This window comes from Homalodisca vitripennis, chromosome 2 (assembly GCF_021130785.1).
Source record: "Homalodisca vitripennis isolate AUS2020 chromosome 2, UT_GWSS_2.1, whole genome shotgun sequence".
Lineage (NCBI taxonomy): Eukaryota > Metazoa > Arthropoda > Insecta > Hemiptera > Cicadellidae > Homalodisca > Homalodisca vitripennis.
The window spans coordinates 233,896,140-233,913,155 of NC_060208.1; the positions used below are offsets into that span (position 1 = coordinate 233,896,140).

The 17,016-nt window shown below is 33.5% G+C and overlaps 1 protein-coding gene across 1 annotated transcript; it reads right to left on the reverse strand.

Moving 5' to 3' along the window:
• Nucleotides 1–481: 481 nt before the first annotated feature.
• Nucleotides 482–12,700, reverse strand: LOC124355508 (39S ribosomal protein L13, mitochondrial-like). Its single transcript, XM_046806670.1, has 5 exons — nucleotides 12,570–12,700; nucleotides 9,595–9,695; nucleotides 8,460–8,583; nucleotides 4,914–5,068; nucleotides 482–768 (listed from the first exon to the last, which is right to left on the reverse strand). The coding sequence occupies exons 2-5, from the start codon at nucleotides 9,616–9,618 to the stop codon at nucleotides 535–537; spliced, it is 537 nt and encodes a 178-aa protein (XP_046662626.1). The 5' UTR covers nucleotides 9,619–9,695; nucleotides 12,570–12,700; the 3' UTR covers nucleotides 482–534.
• Nucleotides 12,701–17,016: the final 4,316 nt, after the last annotated feature.

The following is a 17,016-nucleotide window of genomic DNA, read 5'->3' on the forward strand; positions in this document are numbered from 1 at the left end:
AACCAAACTAGTCTACTGCTGGTAATTTTTCCTAAAACACTGGGTTTGGTGTTATTATGGTTATGATTTAATAATAAACACCTTGCAAAACATAAAATAACAAAAATTGGTATGTTTTTAAATAGTAAACATGAAAAAATGCACCAAAAAGGTGTTTTGGTCTAGTACACTTATACAAGAATATACTCAGCCCGTCAACTTCCACTAAAACCAACCACCGTTTATTTAAGATGGTCCCTCCCCACCAGCTTTACCACCAACCAGTGATCCTGATATAAATGTACACAAAACTTTGTCCCCAATATTAGGTGCGATTCTAAGGCCAACTTCCACGTCCAAAACTAGTGCCTTAAATCAAAATGTCATCCTGTCTTGATGCCTTGTGTATGTGCCGATAGCTCACTTACAACTTCGTTGTAGCAATGCTCTAATGCGGTGCAATTGCGAGTCATATCGCTTATAGGGTTAATAAATGCAATACTGGTTTTTTAAATAATTTATTTTATATACAAACTAACAATAACGAGTATACTGTTATTTAACAACATAGCCTTCTGGGTAATCGACAACTTTTGGGAAGTTGGCAATTTCTTCATCGGTGTATGTAAGTAATGATCTTGGAACTGGCCTCAACACCGGTATCTGATGAGAAATGTTGGCTTTCACTTCCTCAGGTATATCTTCCTCTGGGAAAATGTGAAGCCTCATCATCAGATTTCTCCGCATCAAGTTTTTATCCAGGGCCCTGTAGACTGCTTTCTTCATCACCTGTATAACAGTTTAATTTTTAATCACAACATAGTTCGTGTTGACATACGCCAATTTGTGTTTAGTCTGCACACACTTTACACAGGCTCCAGGTTAACAGACAATTTCGATCAGGTCCAAGGAGGTGCTGGCTGACTACTCTGCCAATAATCACTCTATAGTATTCGCTTAATGAAGATAGGAAGACAACCTCTTCTTTACATAAGCAATCATATTTTATTTACTGATCACCAAGGATTGGTGGTTATAGAACATCCTTTGGGAACTGCAAGTTATAGTGATCCTAAATTTAAATTTCTACACCTAAGATTTGTAATATATCAAAATTATGTTAGCAAGAATGTTTATCTGTCTGATGAACTTTTCCATTTTTTTCAGTTGATTCACTAGAATTACTCCTAATCATTTAATACCTAAAATGAAACTATAAATAAAGAAAACACGGACATATACCTGATTCAATTTCTGGACCTTGCATCATAGAAATTATTTTCAGGTAGATTTATTTCTCATTATTTATGTTTTAAATTGTTTATGTATTCAGATATTGTTATACAAATATTCTTCAATATTTGCAGAGTAGTTTCAATTTTTATCTACGTCTCTATGTTCATAAATACGATCTGAAACGGTAGGAAACTTAGGTTTGTTATTGTTTTATTTTTGGGGGTGGAATCCTTTTAAGACCCTGACATACCAATAGTTGTCATGAATTTAGTCCTATAGGAGTAATCTTAAACTTCAAACACTTCTATGATGTTAGTCTTAGAAAAGTAAGAAACGTCTTTTTTTTAATATGATCAAAACACATCTGAATGTTTCTTTCATAAACAAATATATATATATATATATATATATATATATATATATATATATATATATATAAATATATATATATATAAATATATATATTATAATGGGCTATTCATACAAATCTCAAACCTTTTTGTATTTTATAGTTCAAATGTTGAAAAAGTATACATTCTATGAGAAAAAGTAAAATGTGTTTGAAGTTAACATTATTCTTACGGAGTAAAAATCAAGGTTGTTTCACTACGGCTGGCTCTAAATTCCACCGGCTCTATTCCTATGCCACGAATATCTGGATTCATCCAAATTATATCTCAATGTTTGCAAAATGTTCACTTCTAAATAACTCTTTTGAATTTTTCAGGTCAGACGTATTTTGGTACTAATTTTATTTTGTAATCTAAATAGTAATTACCAATTATAATTTATGTTGAAAAATTATACTATTCTTTTCACTGTTAAAACATCTCTAAATTTTAAGTTTGCTTACACTTAAGATTTTTAAACCTACTCTGAGATCGTATTTTTAATCAAAATTCTAAAATACCTGGGTATTTATGAATATTGGGTATTTACCTCAATTCACAAATAACTGGGTATTTTACATCTCTGTACAAATAAAAGTCCCTCTTATAAGTAATTCTAAGCTCATTACAACTGATTTGCACAATAATTCAAGAATATAGAAACAAAACAAAATTATAAGGTGCAAACTGAAATTAACTGATGACTTTTAAGAAAGATCTCATGACTGCCTAGTAAAAAGATGTTTCAGTTTGTTCTTAAAAGTATGAACAGGGACATCTCTGAGGAATTCGAAGGGATCTTTATGCATCTTTGTCCATGGTACGAAAAATTCCTCCAACCTACTTATCCAGCCTTACTTTGTAGAAGTGAAGCTGATTATCATGGCAGGTGCTTTTTAGAGGGACCTTAACCTGGAACACAAGCTTTTCACACAAATATTGTAGTTTCCCCAGGTGTTGTGAATCATGCAGCACGTCATAATGTTGTAAATAGATTCCATCACAAACATTTTTATATGGTGACCCACACAGTCAAAGCGCCTGTATTCCTTGGGTATCCTCCCTTGAGATGATGTTTCCATAAAATGGACAACAGTGAATAAACACTGACAAGACCAGGGATTGCATGAACTGCTTTACAGATTGTGGGAGTCAATTTAAAAATTTAGACAGACTTTTCAGCCTGTAAAATGGTACGCTGAATCGAATGTTGACATGATCAGAAGAAGAGGAACATTTACTTCAATATGTGATATTTGTTACAATATCAAAATAATTGCTTTCAAGCAAATAATTTCAATTCTTGCATTTTCTGTATACTAACTATATTTTGAGACCTCTATGTTGTAGAGCATAAAAGTTTAACACTTCTACCGTATCATGATATTACAATCACTAACAGTATCATCCGGTCTCACAGACCTGAGGAAGGTTTTTGGCTGTTTTTGCGCTATTCTTGTTTTTCAGTTTAGATTTAAACACAAAATATATTTTCAATTCTTCCCTGTTGATGACAAAACTACAATTAATATTTTTTAAATTTTTATAATTGCAAATAATTATATAATTAAATAATTTGGGGAATTTAGGATGGAAAATAATATTCTACAATACTGGTATAGTATAAAGCTGTATTTACAAGTATCGGAAATACACATACATTTTTACCAGAGCAATTAAAACTTAAAAAGGCATAAGTACATACAAAACCAGTATCCACAGATTTTAGATATTCTGAACACATGAAATGCACAACTTTCTGCTGCACTCCAACCAGATGGGTTGTCAGCATTCGATACATTTGTAATTGGTTTTTCTTTCCTTAGCAGCTGGGCACTTGGAACATGTCTTCCGTTTTTCCAGTTTGTCATTAGGAACACATTCATTAGGATTTGCAGCTTCTGTTTCTCCAACGTATTCCGTGATGACGCGTCTAATGTCTCTTGGCCAATTTTGAATTTCTAGGCGTCTTCTCATGTGAGGCTTTATAAGTTTTAAGGTCAGACGTTTTATGAATTCAAATCTTGTAATGAGTGGATTGTTACCTAAGGCTCTTGCTCTTGCAGTAGGCCCGGGTAATGGTCCCCTCAAAATGTTATGTTGACGTGTTCTGCGCTGCTTGCGTGGCACCTTTCTGCACCATATGGTACCATCTTTTCCCCCTAAAAAGGTGATCTTCAGAATCCTGAACCAATTAATTTTCGACACTATAGTGGATGTCATCTTCTTCTTCCAGTTGGGGTTCATCAACAGCAAAACTATCATCACTTTCACTTTGATTTAGCTCGTTATCAGACACTACATAGTTTGGATCTTCATCCAAATCGTCAACAGGTTCATCGTAACTATCATCCCCTTCAAGGTTAAGTAGGAGTTGTAAAAGTCGCCCGTTAAATCTTTCATCGTTCACTCTTAAAATTTCTGAGTCACTCATGAATATAACAAGTTATAATAAAACATAAAAACTAATGTATACAAACACGTAATAACTATTCACACTTTAACCGTATCACCCGGTATGACAGACCGGTAAAATAGTTACAGTAACCGTATCGTCCGGTACAGTAGACCGTAGCGCTCACAAAATAACTGGACTGATTCAAGGTCAAACGCCCTAGACAAACTAAAACCAATCAAAACCGGCTCAGGAGAGACCGGTTAACAGCTACTGAGCGTGGAGGGGGCAACCGAATACCAGTAGTGCTAATTTCAGAAACATAAAATTCCCCTCCGGTCTCACAGACCGGTGATACGGTAAAAGTGTTAAAAAAAGAAAAAATATATATATTTTTTGTATAGCTTTATATGTAAAAATATTTGTTAGAAAAGTCCCAAGAAGTGTTTTTGAACAAATAGAAGTTGAGATAAAAAAATCTATATATTGTCAGTCAATGCTTGATGAAGTAAATATAAATAAATAAATAATAAATAAATTAAATATATTAAAAACTAATAATATTTGTGTAAGCTCTCCTGACTTATTTATTAGGTCACTCATAGTTGTTTAAAAAATATAAAATAATGAAATAAACAGTATTTGTAAACTAGACCTTCGCCAAGGTATCACGATTTTTATTTGAATATCATAGACTTTTGAATTAATATTATTTAAGTTTTGTATAGTTATAATTTTAATTAGACTTAGTTGTACTTGACATGCTTGTATGTATACATGTGAATTATGACTTTGTCAATGCTTCCCTGCTTAACGGCAAATAAATTATTATTATTATTATTATTATTATAAAAACAAATTTAGCCTACAGACCTGTGACGATATATACATTAGGTTATGATATATGTTGTTACCATAGTAGGATCCTTCTCGTGCAGTTCCCAGGCCATGGTCCAAGTCGCACCTCCTGGATAGCCTGTATGGTGGAAGTAAGATCTCCTGCGCCACTCATCTCCTGGCAACGCGACATGACGACTGTTTATCACCACCACATGATCTCCTGTATCCGCTGTGGAGAAAATATCATCAGTCTATGATGGTTTATTAATACAAATAAATCAGTTTGAAGGGAAAAATAAGTAGTATAAAATACAAATATAAATAAATACACTTAGAGGGGATCCAGTATTTATGACCTGTTTTTCAATTATTATACCTCTTGACAAAGGATTCGTTAAAAGATTTAGAGGTGGAGCTGGCACATATTAATGAAATTGGGGAGTCTGAATAGGTAATGAAGCAGTGTAATTACCATTCCTATTAATAAGGTTTTGTGAAGTACACTGTTCATAAGTCCTTAACCACGTGACACTGATGAACTTTCTGTTAACTTCCTAAGTTTTAGCCAAGGTTTGACTTATGTGGCCAGTATTTAATTAGAGAATAAATAACATGAGAGCCATGTAAACCGAAGCCGATTTACATTAGACCTTTGGTTATCTGGCTCTACATCTTCGACCTCCAAATTATCTGGCTGGGTGCCGGTGCGACAGTAACATATATAATTAGGATGTAACGAGTAAGCTACTGTGTGAGTAATAATGTTGCTGATTTGTTATATTGTGATGTATTTGATTTGGTAAGTAAGCATGAACTGATGTTATTGATGTATCTAATATACGAACAGTAGCTTTCCATCATCCATAACATTTTAGGCCCGAGAATTGGGGGTCTACTGTATTTGCTTCGGGCAGATCAAACTAGTTCATGGTTAACCTGTTGGCGAGTGCGCATTTGACATGAAAAAAGTCCCAAATGAGGACCTTCGTCATATGACGTGTGTTCCCATATGAGGACCATCGTCATATGACATGTCTAGAGATTACATTAAAATCCATTAGTTTAAACATTTAAACATAATCTGAATGATGAAATCACGGTATATACAACTAAATGGTATGTCGTAAGTCCCGCCCCGTGACGTCAATGGTGTGTTGGAGCTGATCATCTGCTACACCCAAATCACAAGCTGGAAGGCTCAGCTGTTTGGCTTGACTGTATCAGCTGACACAAGGATGCGCAATACCGCCGTTTAGTTTTACATACCATGGTTGAAAGTATCCGTAACATGCTACGATCTGGTGGTAAATCAAGGAACTAGTTGCGCCACTTGTGACAGATTTCGCGTTTTTTATTCTGCCGCTATTCTGCTCCTGACTGATGTGGTTATGTTACTGCTGTGCTACTTTTCTATTGTAATTACTATTTCAGTTTGAAATTATAGTACAGTGTTATTTAGTGTGAGTGAACACGTTGCGATGGAATGGGAAAATCGCATCTGTGACAATAGCGATGCCATTCGCAGAGAATTGGATATAGAATCTGATGGCAGCTATAACATTGATAACGATGGACTTGTATTGGATTCCGATGGAGATTTTTTTTAATGTTGAGGACATTTTTGAGGAGAGTATGGATGAAGATTTTGCCAATTGCGAGGAAAACTGCAAGGAAACTACTGAGGAATCTTTCAACGTGAGTAGCCTAGTCAGTACACCTTTACCTGACCTACATGGACAAACAAATGAAAATGTACACCCTAGTAATGATTTACACACAGATGAGGTATGCTCTACTTGCAAATGGACACACAATGTCAATTTTGAACCTAGGATAGCTAATTTTGAAAGTTCAAGTTCAGGATTCATTGTTACTGATGAATTAGGAGCCAATGAGTGGAAGGAAATTGACACATTTTATAAAATATTTGACTATGATGTTGTTTCCCACATTTCAGCCGAGACAAACAAATACTATTTTGAAAGCACTAAAGGTGTCCTCACTGAGTTTTCCAAACTTCACAAATGGGTGGAAACAAATCCCGATTAAATTTATTGCTTTTTAGCAACCAGCCTTCTGATGTCACATTGCAAAAAAAATACAATAAAACAGTATTGGTCGAGTGATCCACTGATAGAAACTCCTATTTTTTCTAAGATTTTCTCTCAAGACAGATACCTACTTTTGAGGCGCTTGATCCACTTTGATGACAACATAAATTCTAATTCTGGGGATAAGCTATACAAAATTAGGACAGTAATAGAAACATTGAGGAGAAAATATAGATCACTAATTCAGCCATACCAGAATTTAGTTGTTGACGAGAGCCTCATGCTTTGGAAGGGAAGGCTACCTTTTCGCCAATATATTCCCAACAAAAGGAAACGATTTGGTGTCAAAACATTCGTCCTGTGTGACTGTGAAACCGGAGTAGTCTTAGACTTTATAGTTTATACCGGTAAGGGTACAAATATTGACGAAGACAGTTGTAACGATGGCATTTCATCAAAAGTCATCAAAATAATTCTAAGGCCATATTTGAATAAGAACCACACAGTTTATATGGATAACTGGTATTCCAGTCCAGATCTGTTTTCATGGCTATATGAGAAAAATACAGGAGCATGTGGCACTTTGAATGCTAAATGCAAAAATGTGCCATGTCATGGACTACCGCATGAATCTAATTCGACAGTTGTTAGAAGCCCACATAGCGCCGAACAACGACGCAGCTGTTCCAGTCTCGCGGCCCGTGGCGGAGCCAAGGACCCGCTCCGACTCTCCGGTCGCCATTTCCCCCGCCCACTACCTGAGAGTTCAAGCCGCAAGAGGAAACTTCAAAGACCCTGCTACGTATGTATGCACACAACCAAAAAGGCGAAAGGACACGTCTTATGAATGTTCTTCATGTGTATCGCTTTGCATTTTTCCTTGTTTTCAAAATTTTCATACGCAAAAAAAAATTTCTAAGAACATATAAAATGCTCAAAAATATAATGTAACCTTATAAATAGTGTTTTTACAAGTAATTAAATAGTTTTTTGTAAAAAAATTCAATTTTTTTTACCCTTACTCCTTTGAGGTTAGGTAAGGTAAAACGGCTCACTCCTTTTAATAACCATTACACGGGAACGTCATATAACGTGCGCACTCGCCAACAGGTTAATACATAGTAAATGTGTGGCCTATGGCACATTGAGCATCATGTTTATAAATTGAAAAATCATTTGAATTAAAACAAGTCAAATAAAAATGTACGTGACAGTTGGACTTTAATGAAGTATTTTAGATAATCTTTTTAGAGCCTTGTCTTCCATTATAGATAGATTAATAGAACAACAAATTATAACAAAAACAAAACAAAAAAACTGTAACCATTTGGTAATCATAACAAAACCTTTCATATGTTCAAAATTGCTAACATAAAAACAACTATGTTAAAAATATAAAATTGGGCGATCCAGTGTTATTTTAAATTAGGCTTCATTCAGAAATATCTGATTTTAATTGGGTTGCGCCAATTTAAACTTCTGGCTGATATTTTTTCATCTGCCAAAAATGTAGAAGTGAAATAATACTTAAATAAAAAGCACTTTATTTTGAAGGTTCATCAGACTCACCTAGAGGATGGTATATTGGTTTGTGTGTTCCTTTTAGGTGTTTGGCAATCACTGGGGCTGATTGAAATGGATTTTGCCATTTGGCATCAAATAGATGCCATACTTGGGCGAAGGTGTTCCATTGCTGAAACGGATTTCGCCATGAGTTTTCTTAATAAGCCGTTAAAATCAGACAATCTGTTTACACAGAGTAAATTAACCCATTACACACTAACCCTTAAAAATAAAATATTAAACTGTGAAAACCAGATGCATTGTCAGCAACCTTCAATACACAGTATAATTTCCATAAGGTACAAGAATTAGGCGATTACTAAATCGGCAAGGTGATTGTTGTTCTAATTATTTGAGTGAAAGGTAAGTAAACATACTTTTTATCTAATTGGATGCGTAGATTAAAGATACAAAACTAGAAGCATTTATTTAGCTTTAAATCTGTAAATGAGAAAATGTCCGTGGCACTACGGTGCCACCGTGCACATGTGGTTGTTTACAATTAGATTAAGAGAGGTTAAGACTAGAAAATAAGTGATTTCTCCTAAGCAACTGTTTTTGTTTTATTAACTTACACAATTTGTTGGTGTAATAAGGATTCAGTTTAAATTTTAAAATAAAAAAATGTGACCTTTAATATAAAACACATCACGTCACATTGGATGCTCTTTTACGCTTTCTTAGCTTTTAGGCATACTTTTATTATTTTATACACTTTCCTATATAGGCTGTAACCTTAATAATAATATATTTCTACAGTCAAGAATGAGAAGTTGTAAGAGCTGAACAAGAATCATCTGCAGAAAGTGTGATAAACCAGTTTGCAAGGAGCGTTTCCAGGCAGAGAGTTTTTATGTACTGTATTAATATTCCAAGGTAATATGAAACAAATTTGAATGATGACCTTAGAGCAAAATTAGATTCCACATTAGATTTGTGGGGGCAGAGAAGTTAAGACATATTATTGGATCTCTTTTATCTACACTATTACCAAGTGTTATTTGTAGGCTTAATACATAAGGCTTACGGCTAGAAGAACCCTTACAGTGTCACAGCAGAATGTCTATAATATTCTTTGTATTGATCAGGACGATTCAAGCCCAACACTCACACCATTAACTTAAATAAAATCAATACTTACTCGTACTCTTTGATAGGCACTCATTGAAACTGATTTAATATTCAGTTTTTATTGTGATAGATCATATATTGCAGCTTTGACTTGTTGACAGCTAGATCAATCTAAAAACAAAAAAGACTTCATTAACCTATCTTATTTTGATATGCATAAGATAACCAAAAATGAGGATTAACTTATGAATTATAAATGACAAAATGAAGGCAATAAATACATGGGTGTCGACTGTTGGACCAGTTGGCATGTCTTAGAGTATATTGCTATGGCTCTATGTCATTGTAGTTGGACTAAGGTAGAGGAGTAAATATACCAAATTTTTTATGTTGATAATGACACACAATGTTATTAAATTATAACCATCGATATAACCAACTGATACTGTTTAATTAATTTGAAGAATTAACTTTTAAAAATCATCTGTAATCATATTTTCAGATTATCAACAAAATATTTGACTTATTAAAAGCAAAATGACTTAAATTTATAAAACTATATTAAACTAGCTGTTGCCCGCGGCTTCGCACACAATTTTCTGTTGAAAAACAGTACACTATATTCTCGTATTCTTTTTCTATCACAGTCGAAACATACCTGATATAATTGAGTCGTTCATTTGTGAGCCTCTTGGGCGCATTATTAAGATATGTACCATATTTCCTGCCTCTATTTTTCGTAGTTTTTGCTAGGTGTTGATAAATTATTCAGAAGAATTAATTTATATGGATGAATCTTGATAAACTAATTAGGTTATAAAGAATCAAATCTCAGTCAAATCGGTGTATTAAAATTAATTTTCTGTCCAAGATATTTTCAGTATTATTGTGGAGTTTGCCTTGTGCTCCAATCAAGAAAATGTATCAACGAAAACCAATTTGGATCATAAAGTGTCTTCTTTTGGCTCCTTTCATTTACCTTCGATCTAAGCAAATTCGATTACCTTATGTGCAAACATTCACGGCTTTGTACAATGAGGTGGTTTTTATAACAGCGTTTAATAGTATTTTTATTGCAATAGATAGTTTATTGATCATTGGTACAATCTAAATTTAAAATTAGGCAATAACTTCTTCTATGTAATCTGCATTACACTACTGATCAAGCACTTTACAGTAATAATTTTCTAAATTTGAAATGTAACAAATGTTTAACTGCTTCTTTTATGAACTTCAGCTGAAAGTATTAACAGCTGTTAAGTATCAGTTCACTTTATATTACGTGTTGTAGCACAGTCTGCCGGATTGAAAAACATTCCAAAATCAACAACAATTTATACATAAAACATTTAATAAAATAAACAATTTAAATTGTACAGAGTAGTAAATTTAAACCATTCTCGAATCCCCTTCAACGCACACAAAAAATTTTGTCAAAATCGGTCCAGTCGTTTAGGAGAAGTTCAGTGACATACACATGCACACAAGAAATATATATAAAGATTGCATTGAAAAATGATAAAAATGCGTTTTTCTTGGCATCAAGATGTTAAACTAATGATAAAAACACTGCTATGTAAGATTTGCTGGAAATAAACAAAGTCATTTGTGAAATGAGCTAATGATTTTGTTAAAAACAAAAAATAGGTAATGGTGGAGAGGTATTTAATAAAAATACACTGAAGAACACTTTCTTCAAAGTATCTAGGTTGTTCAGACTATACAATATTTTGAATTCAATGCATTGGTTGCATTTTTGTATTATTCAAAAGATGCTATTTTTGGAAGAGTTTTTCTTCCGGGGACCAAAAAACCTACATTAGAAAATAAGAGACTTGTTTAACTTACTGTGAAAATTATGTCATTATTACAATCAATTCTTATTTTCTGCCTACTAAAAAGAAGCAATGTTAACAAGAAGCAGGCTATTCCGTTCCTACCTACAGTTAATCTGCATCTAACACAATGTAAACTTGCATTGCTTGTAGTTTGGGTCTACGTGCTCCATTTTTGAGGTTCTGGTGAAATAAGAAAAACATCCGTTGAGATAGTACCTAAATTCAATCTCGGATCATATAACCGCTTGTAATGGTTATGTTTAACTTTTTATATTTATAATACATAAGTAAGTATAAGCTAATAACAGATAGTACATAAGGACTTCAAAGTACCCCCAATAATTGTGTTGCATAATGAACATTTGAATTAACCCATTTATAATTTTATTGGTTTATCAGTCTATGTTACATTTTAGTGAGTTAGTTAAATTTTTGTATATAACATGTTACTGGAACGTAATACCTCAACACGCTACTTTGTAATAAGTTATTGACAAACAACACTATTTCCCATATCTAGTGGCCATTACTCGAATACCATAAACATAATTTAACTTTGTTTAAATTGATTTGGAACAATAACGTCTAACTGAATTACATTATTGGCTTTTAAGACTGTATCATAGAAAAATTAAATTTTTATATGTCAAAGAAATATCCGCATTTTAGATTGTAGAAAATAATATAACTTTGTTTATACTAAGCTTGAGCAGCATAGCATTTAAAATGACTTAACAGGGTAAACATGTCTAGGAGCATTTTAATTGTTCTAATCTTGACTCAAAATTATCGATCATTCGAATGTTGGATGCTTATCATACTGCAGCCAGACAACACATAAAAAAAGTTACGTAATATTCCTTTTATTTATTCTAATTATTTAATTACATAATTATATCCTGTTCATAAATCAGCCTAAATTGAATTATCTCTACTTTAAATCAAAATATTGTTCAATTACAAATAAGCAGCCTTACACCTATCTTTTATTTTTCAAGAAACTTCCTGATTTAATTAACTTTCCTGTTTAACTTCCACAAATTTGGGCAAAAAATAAAAGTTCATGAAACTGAAATGAAAACACTAAGCCTATGTTGTAGCAGAATGTAAACAATGATTTATTGATAGCTGATTGATTTAAAAAAACAATGTAGGGCTTAATATGAAAAAAACATGTTTAATAAATCTCAATTCAAAATAAAATTACCTTTGTAACGATTACATAAGTGTTCAAATTTTATTAACTTCACTATTTTAACCTAAAATCGAACTGACGAACTGTTGCCGAGACCGACCGACGTTTTTTTCTCTTTGCTTCATCTTCTTCTCTGATACACGTAGAGGACAGCATGCATTTGTACATGTACATTTTACCAATGTAATTATCCAACGTGATTTGATATTCGGAAACACCCCGGGCTTAACCCTACACTTCTGGCAAAAGTAGAAAATTAATTCCCAAATTAACAACGGGCATTGCATATTACAAAAGGAATGTATATGCGTAATCTTGGCGTATAAGAGCTGAACGTTTACTTGTATGTATCACCACTTAGTGGGTCTCAATAAATCCATTCCTGTATTACAATGCATTTATATACAAGGACAAACAACTATAAACATATAGTCATGTATAATGATACTTGTGCGGGATAAAAACCCATAACTAAAAATTTTCTCTCGCTATGCTATTAACCCAAAATGATACTGCAATATATATCATTGATTTTTAATTTATGGTAAGTGGACATTCTTATTTACCGAATTTCACAGACTCCTGTGCAGGATCATACACGAAGAAAAACTATCAACAAAATCTGAATACGAGAATGGCGCTATAGTAAAATATATAAACAAAAACCAGTTTCATCTCACGAAAACGGAGCGAAAAGATTTAAATTCGGGTAAGGAGCTGACTGATCGTGTTTCACGGAGATCAGTCAATGGAAGAGGGGATACATTTTCGTGGCTGAAAACACAATGGATTAGATTTGTTAGTAGTAAGTTCTTCATGTTAATCTATAAAGAGTCCGTACAAGAAGATCTTTCATTTGTATCTGTAATCAAAAGAGCAATATAATCAAAAGAAAATTCGAAATTGCAATCAAGTACACATTCGTCTCATCCAACAAAAATCACTGCACAATGCTCAACGACAAGTAACAATAGAGAAAAAGTGGGATATGTTTAGGACAAGATTTAAAAACTGCTGGTGTATGCTCAGCACAGTACATTTTCAGGAGCGGCGGCGGAGTGTTAAAATAACAGAATTTGGTTTGGGTGCATAAGACGAGCAACGGGACATGTATTTTTTGACGAGGGACGTTTTGTGGTTGAAAGTTTACGTTGGCAGCACTACCTGCCAGTCTGCAGCTTGCTCGTCATCGAAGTTTCTTATGTCATAATCAGGGCCATACTCAGCTTTGGACTCCGTCATGTCCCGCTGTCGCGCCGTCTGTCCACACTATTCCTTCAAATATGCGTGTGGCGGGCCCCGGCAAAGTTGTCAAAAAACCCGGCCTGAGTACGGGCCTGGTCATAATATTACTTAACAGTAATTTTACCGTGTAATTTGATGGTGTTTAATTACGAGTAAAAACCTTAGTGGAGCGCAGTACAGGGAACGTGCTGCTAAAAACTATAGTGATGAATTTCAGTCAGTTACGAAAGTGTCGAACATTGGTGATTTACTTCACTACCACTGCGAATCGTTTAACTCCCGTCACTGAGAATGTCGATGACTTAGCAATCCCATCGATCTCGACGCCACTGGAGCTTACACAAGAAGACTTGGTTGGCACAGGCCAGCAAATAATTCCACCTATTGTGAATGATAAGGTGGAAGTAGAAATTGTTCAGTATGGGGGGGAGGGAGGCTTCACAGGCAGAGTCAGAGGTAACCGTAGATCTTTCAAATTCATTTCCTATCGATGATTCAGCGACGAGCCTCTTGGAATGTCAACTTTAGTAGTCAATAATGTTCTTAAGAAAAGCCCCAAAACATAACCTAATAAAAGATGTTTCAAAAACATTACGAACATACAACGATGGTAGTAGAACACTGTCCTAAATAATGTTTAAAAGTACTCTTCCTTCTATGTTAAAAAGATATAATTTTTAAGAAATTTGATGTTGTAATCCAAAAAACTGGGAAAATATGTTGTACTTCTTGCTGTTTGTTTCAACCAACTAATGCACGAACTATATTTTCCTATAGTTTTTACTAGAAGTAAAGTCATGAACTACTTAAACATCAAGAACAGTCTTATGACCACAGAAGTAAAATTTTAACGTACGTCACTAGGAAAAAAGAAATAATGCAAGTGGACAAAATTTGATTTATGCTGTATGAGGAGTAAGTAATTATTGACGAAGTGTACTATCAAGAATAGTTTCTGTAGTTAGATTTTTTACTGTTACAGAGTTATCATTTCAAGGAGACAACGAAATGTTTGGATCAAACCTCAAATGGGTTGTATCTTGAGCGCCTAGAGTTGATTAGTGAATAAGATCCTTTCCTTGTTCAGCACAAGGAAATATAGTAACAAAGTTCAAAGGCAGACTTCATACCTATCTTCTTTAACCTGCAATGGGTTTATTGAAATAATGAGAAACTGTATGCTGAAAAACCATTGTTAAAGAAGTCCAAGACTCGATATACCTCTCTCTAATTGTAGATTCGATTCCTGATTCTTCTCATTCTGACCAATTAGCTATTGCTTTGCAATATGTATCCGAGACAGTGCGCATATATACTTATAAAGCTGCTTATTAAGCTTCTGCCAGGAGTGTCACATACAGCTGCAGGCATGGAAGCAACTGTAGTTGGATGTAAAGCTTAGATGTAGGTGTCAAGAAGTGTGGCAGTTAAAGCTATATCTAACGCTTTTAATGTGTCGGGACCTTACTCAGGTCTTCGGGCCAGAGTAAAGCAGTACATTCCACTAGCCGAATACGTACCGTGTGCTGCACATTCATTAAATTTTGTTGGTTCTGTTGCCGCGGAGTGTTACACAGCTACTATTAGGTTTTTTCCAGGAACGGTACTAATAATTTTCTCTGTCAACTTACAGATGAAATGTTTTAAAAGTACAGTGTTTTGTAAAGATTCAAACGCCAGTGGTAAACTCATTGCCCGAAACTAGATGATCAGCAATAGTAGTCGCTTTCTTGGCTTTCGTAAAAGGTTATGAGGAAATAAAAGAATCATTGAGAATGCTATCTAAGGACCCTAGTGTAAAACCTATCTGTAGACTAGACGCACACAAACTTGAGGCTTCATAACTTATATTTAATTTATAGGTTTGATTTTCTTTTGCATTTGTATTACTTACCCAGTTCTGTAACAGTTAATATTCTCAATTCAGTCTTTAATAGCATGTTAATTATTTTATAAGCATCCATAATCTAACCTACTTCTGATAAGACTTTTGTAAATCTGTAGTACAAATTCTAGATGCGCTCTACTTGTTCTGCAACAAATTGATTTCAATATATTTAAATCCTTAACAAATTGTTGCAATATCTTATTAATAAGAATCTTAAAAGTAATCTTATTATCTATAAAAATACCTAGAAATTGCACTGCATCAACTACAGATAATCTGTGTTCCTTTATAAAGTATTGTAGATCAGTATCAACAAGACATATATTAAATGTATACAGTATACTGATGATATTCTGAAAATAAAGATTATGATGTAGTACACACGCATATGCAGCAAGCCATATGCAATCTAGTTACATATTTTGAGCTGTTACACAAGAAATTCAATGCCCAGAAAAGTAGTATAATTATATTTTCAAAAAAAGAGTTGTTGATGCTGATCTACAATACTTTATAAAGGAACACCGATTACCTGCAGTCGGTACAATGAAATTTCTAGGCATTTTTATAGATAATAAGCTTACTTTTAAGATTCTTATTAATAAGATAGTGCAACAGTTTCTAAAGGATTTAAATATATTGAAATCAATTAGTTGCAGAACAAGTGGTGCACATCCTGAATTTGCACTGCAGATTTACAAGTCTTATCTGAAGTAGGTTAGATTATGGGTGCTTATAAAATAATTAACATGCTATTAAAGACTGAATTGAGAATATTGACTGTCACAGAACTGGTTAAGTAATACAAATGCAAAATAAAATCAAACTTATAAATGCAGTAAGTTATGAAGTAAATAATACCAAATCCAGTCAGAACTAAATTAAATACGTTTTGACGAAGAAAAAATGTACCGATAAAAAAGATTATTTTGTTCGATATCTCGTACCGCTTTCCAATTTTAAATCAAAAGGAATCCTGTATTTACATGAATTATATTATATATTTTATACGTATATTAAAAAATAACCATGGCTGAGTTGAAAATTTGTTGCAAAAAGGCAACAGTTTTGGTTCCAGAGTTTTCATTGAAATATTTTCGCGTTATTCCCGCAGTATCGTAATATCATTTGATTGTATCAAACTGTTAATTTAAAACCTACTTATTTCCGCAATATTCTTTTAAAGCTATAGGAACATTCCTGATTCGTTGCTATAGGTATCGGCAGTGTGGGATCACAATTAAAAATTAATTAAATATTCATGTCGTCCATTATGCCTCCAATCTTAGTACCACTCAAAGCATAATACAAACACTTTGTATATTT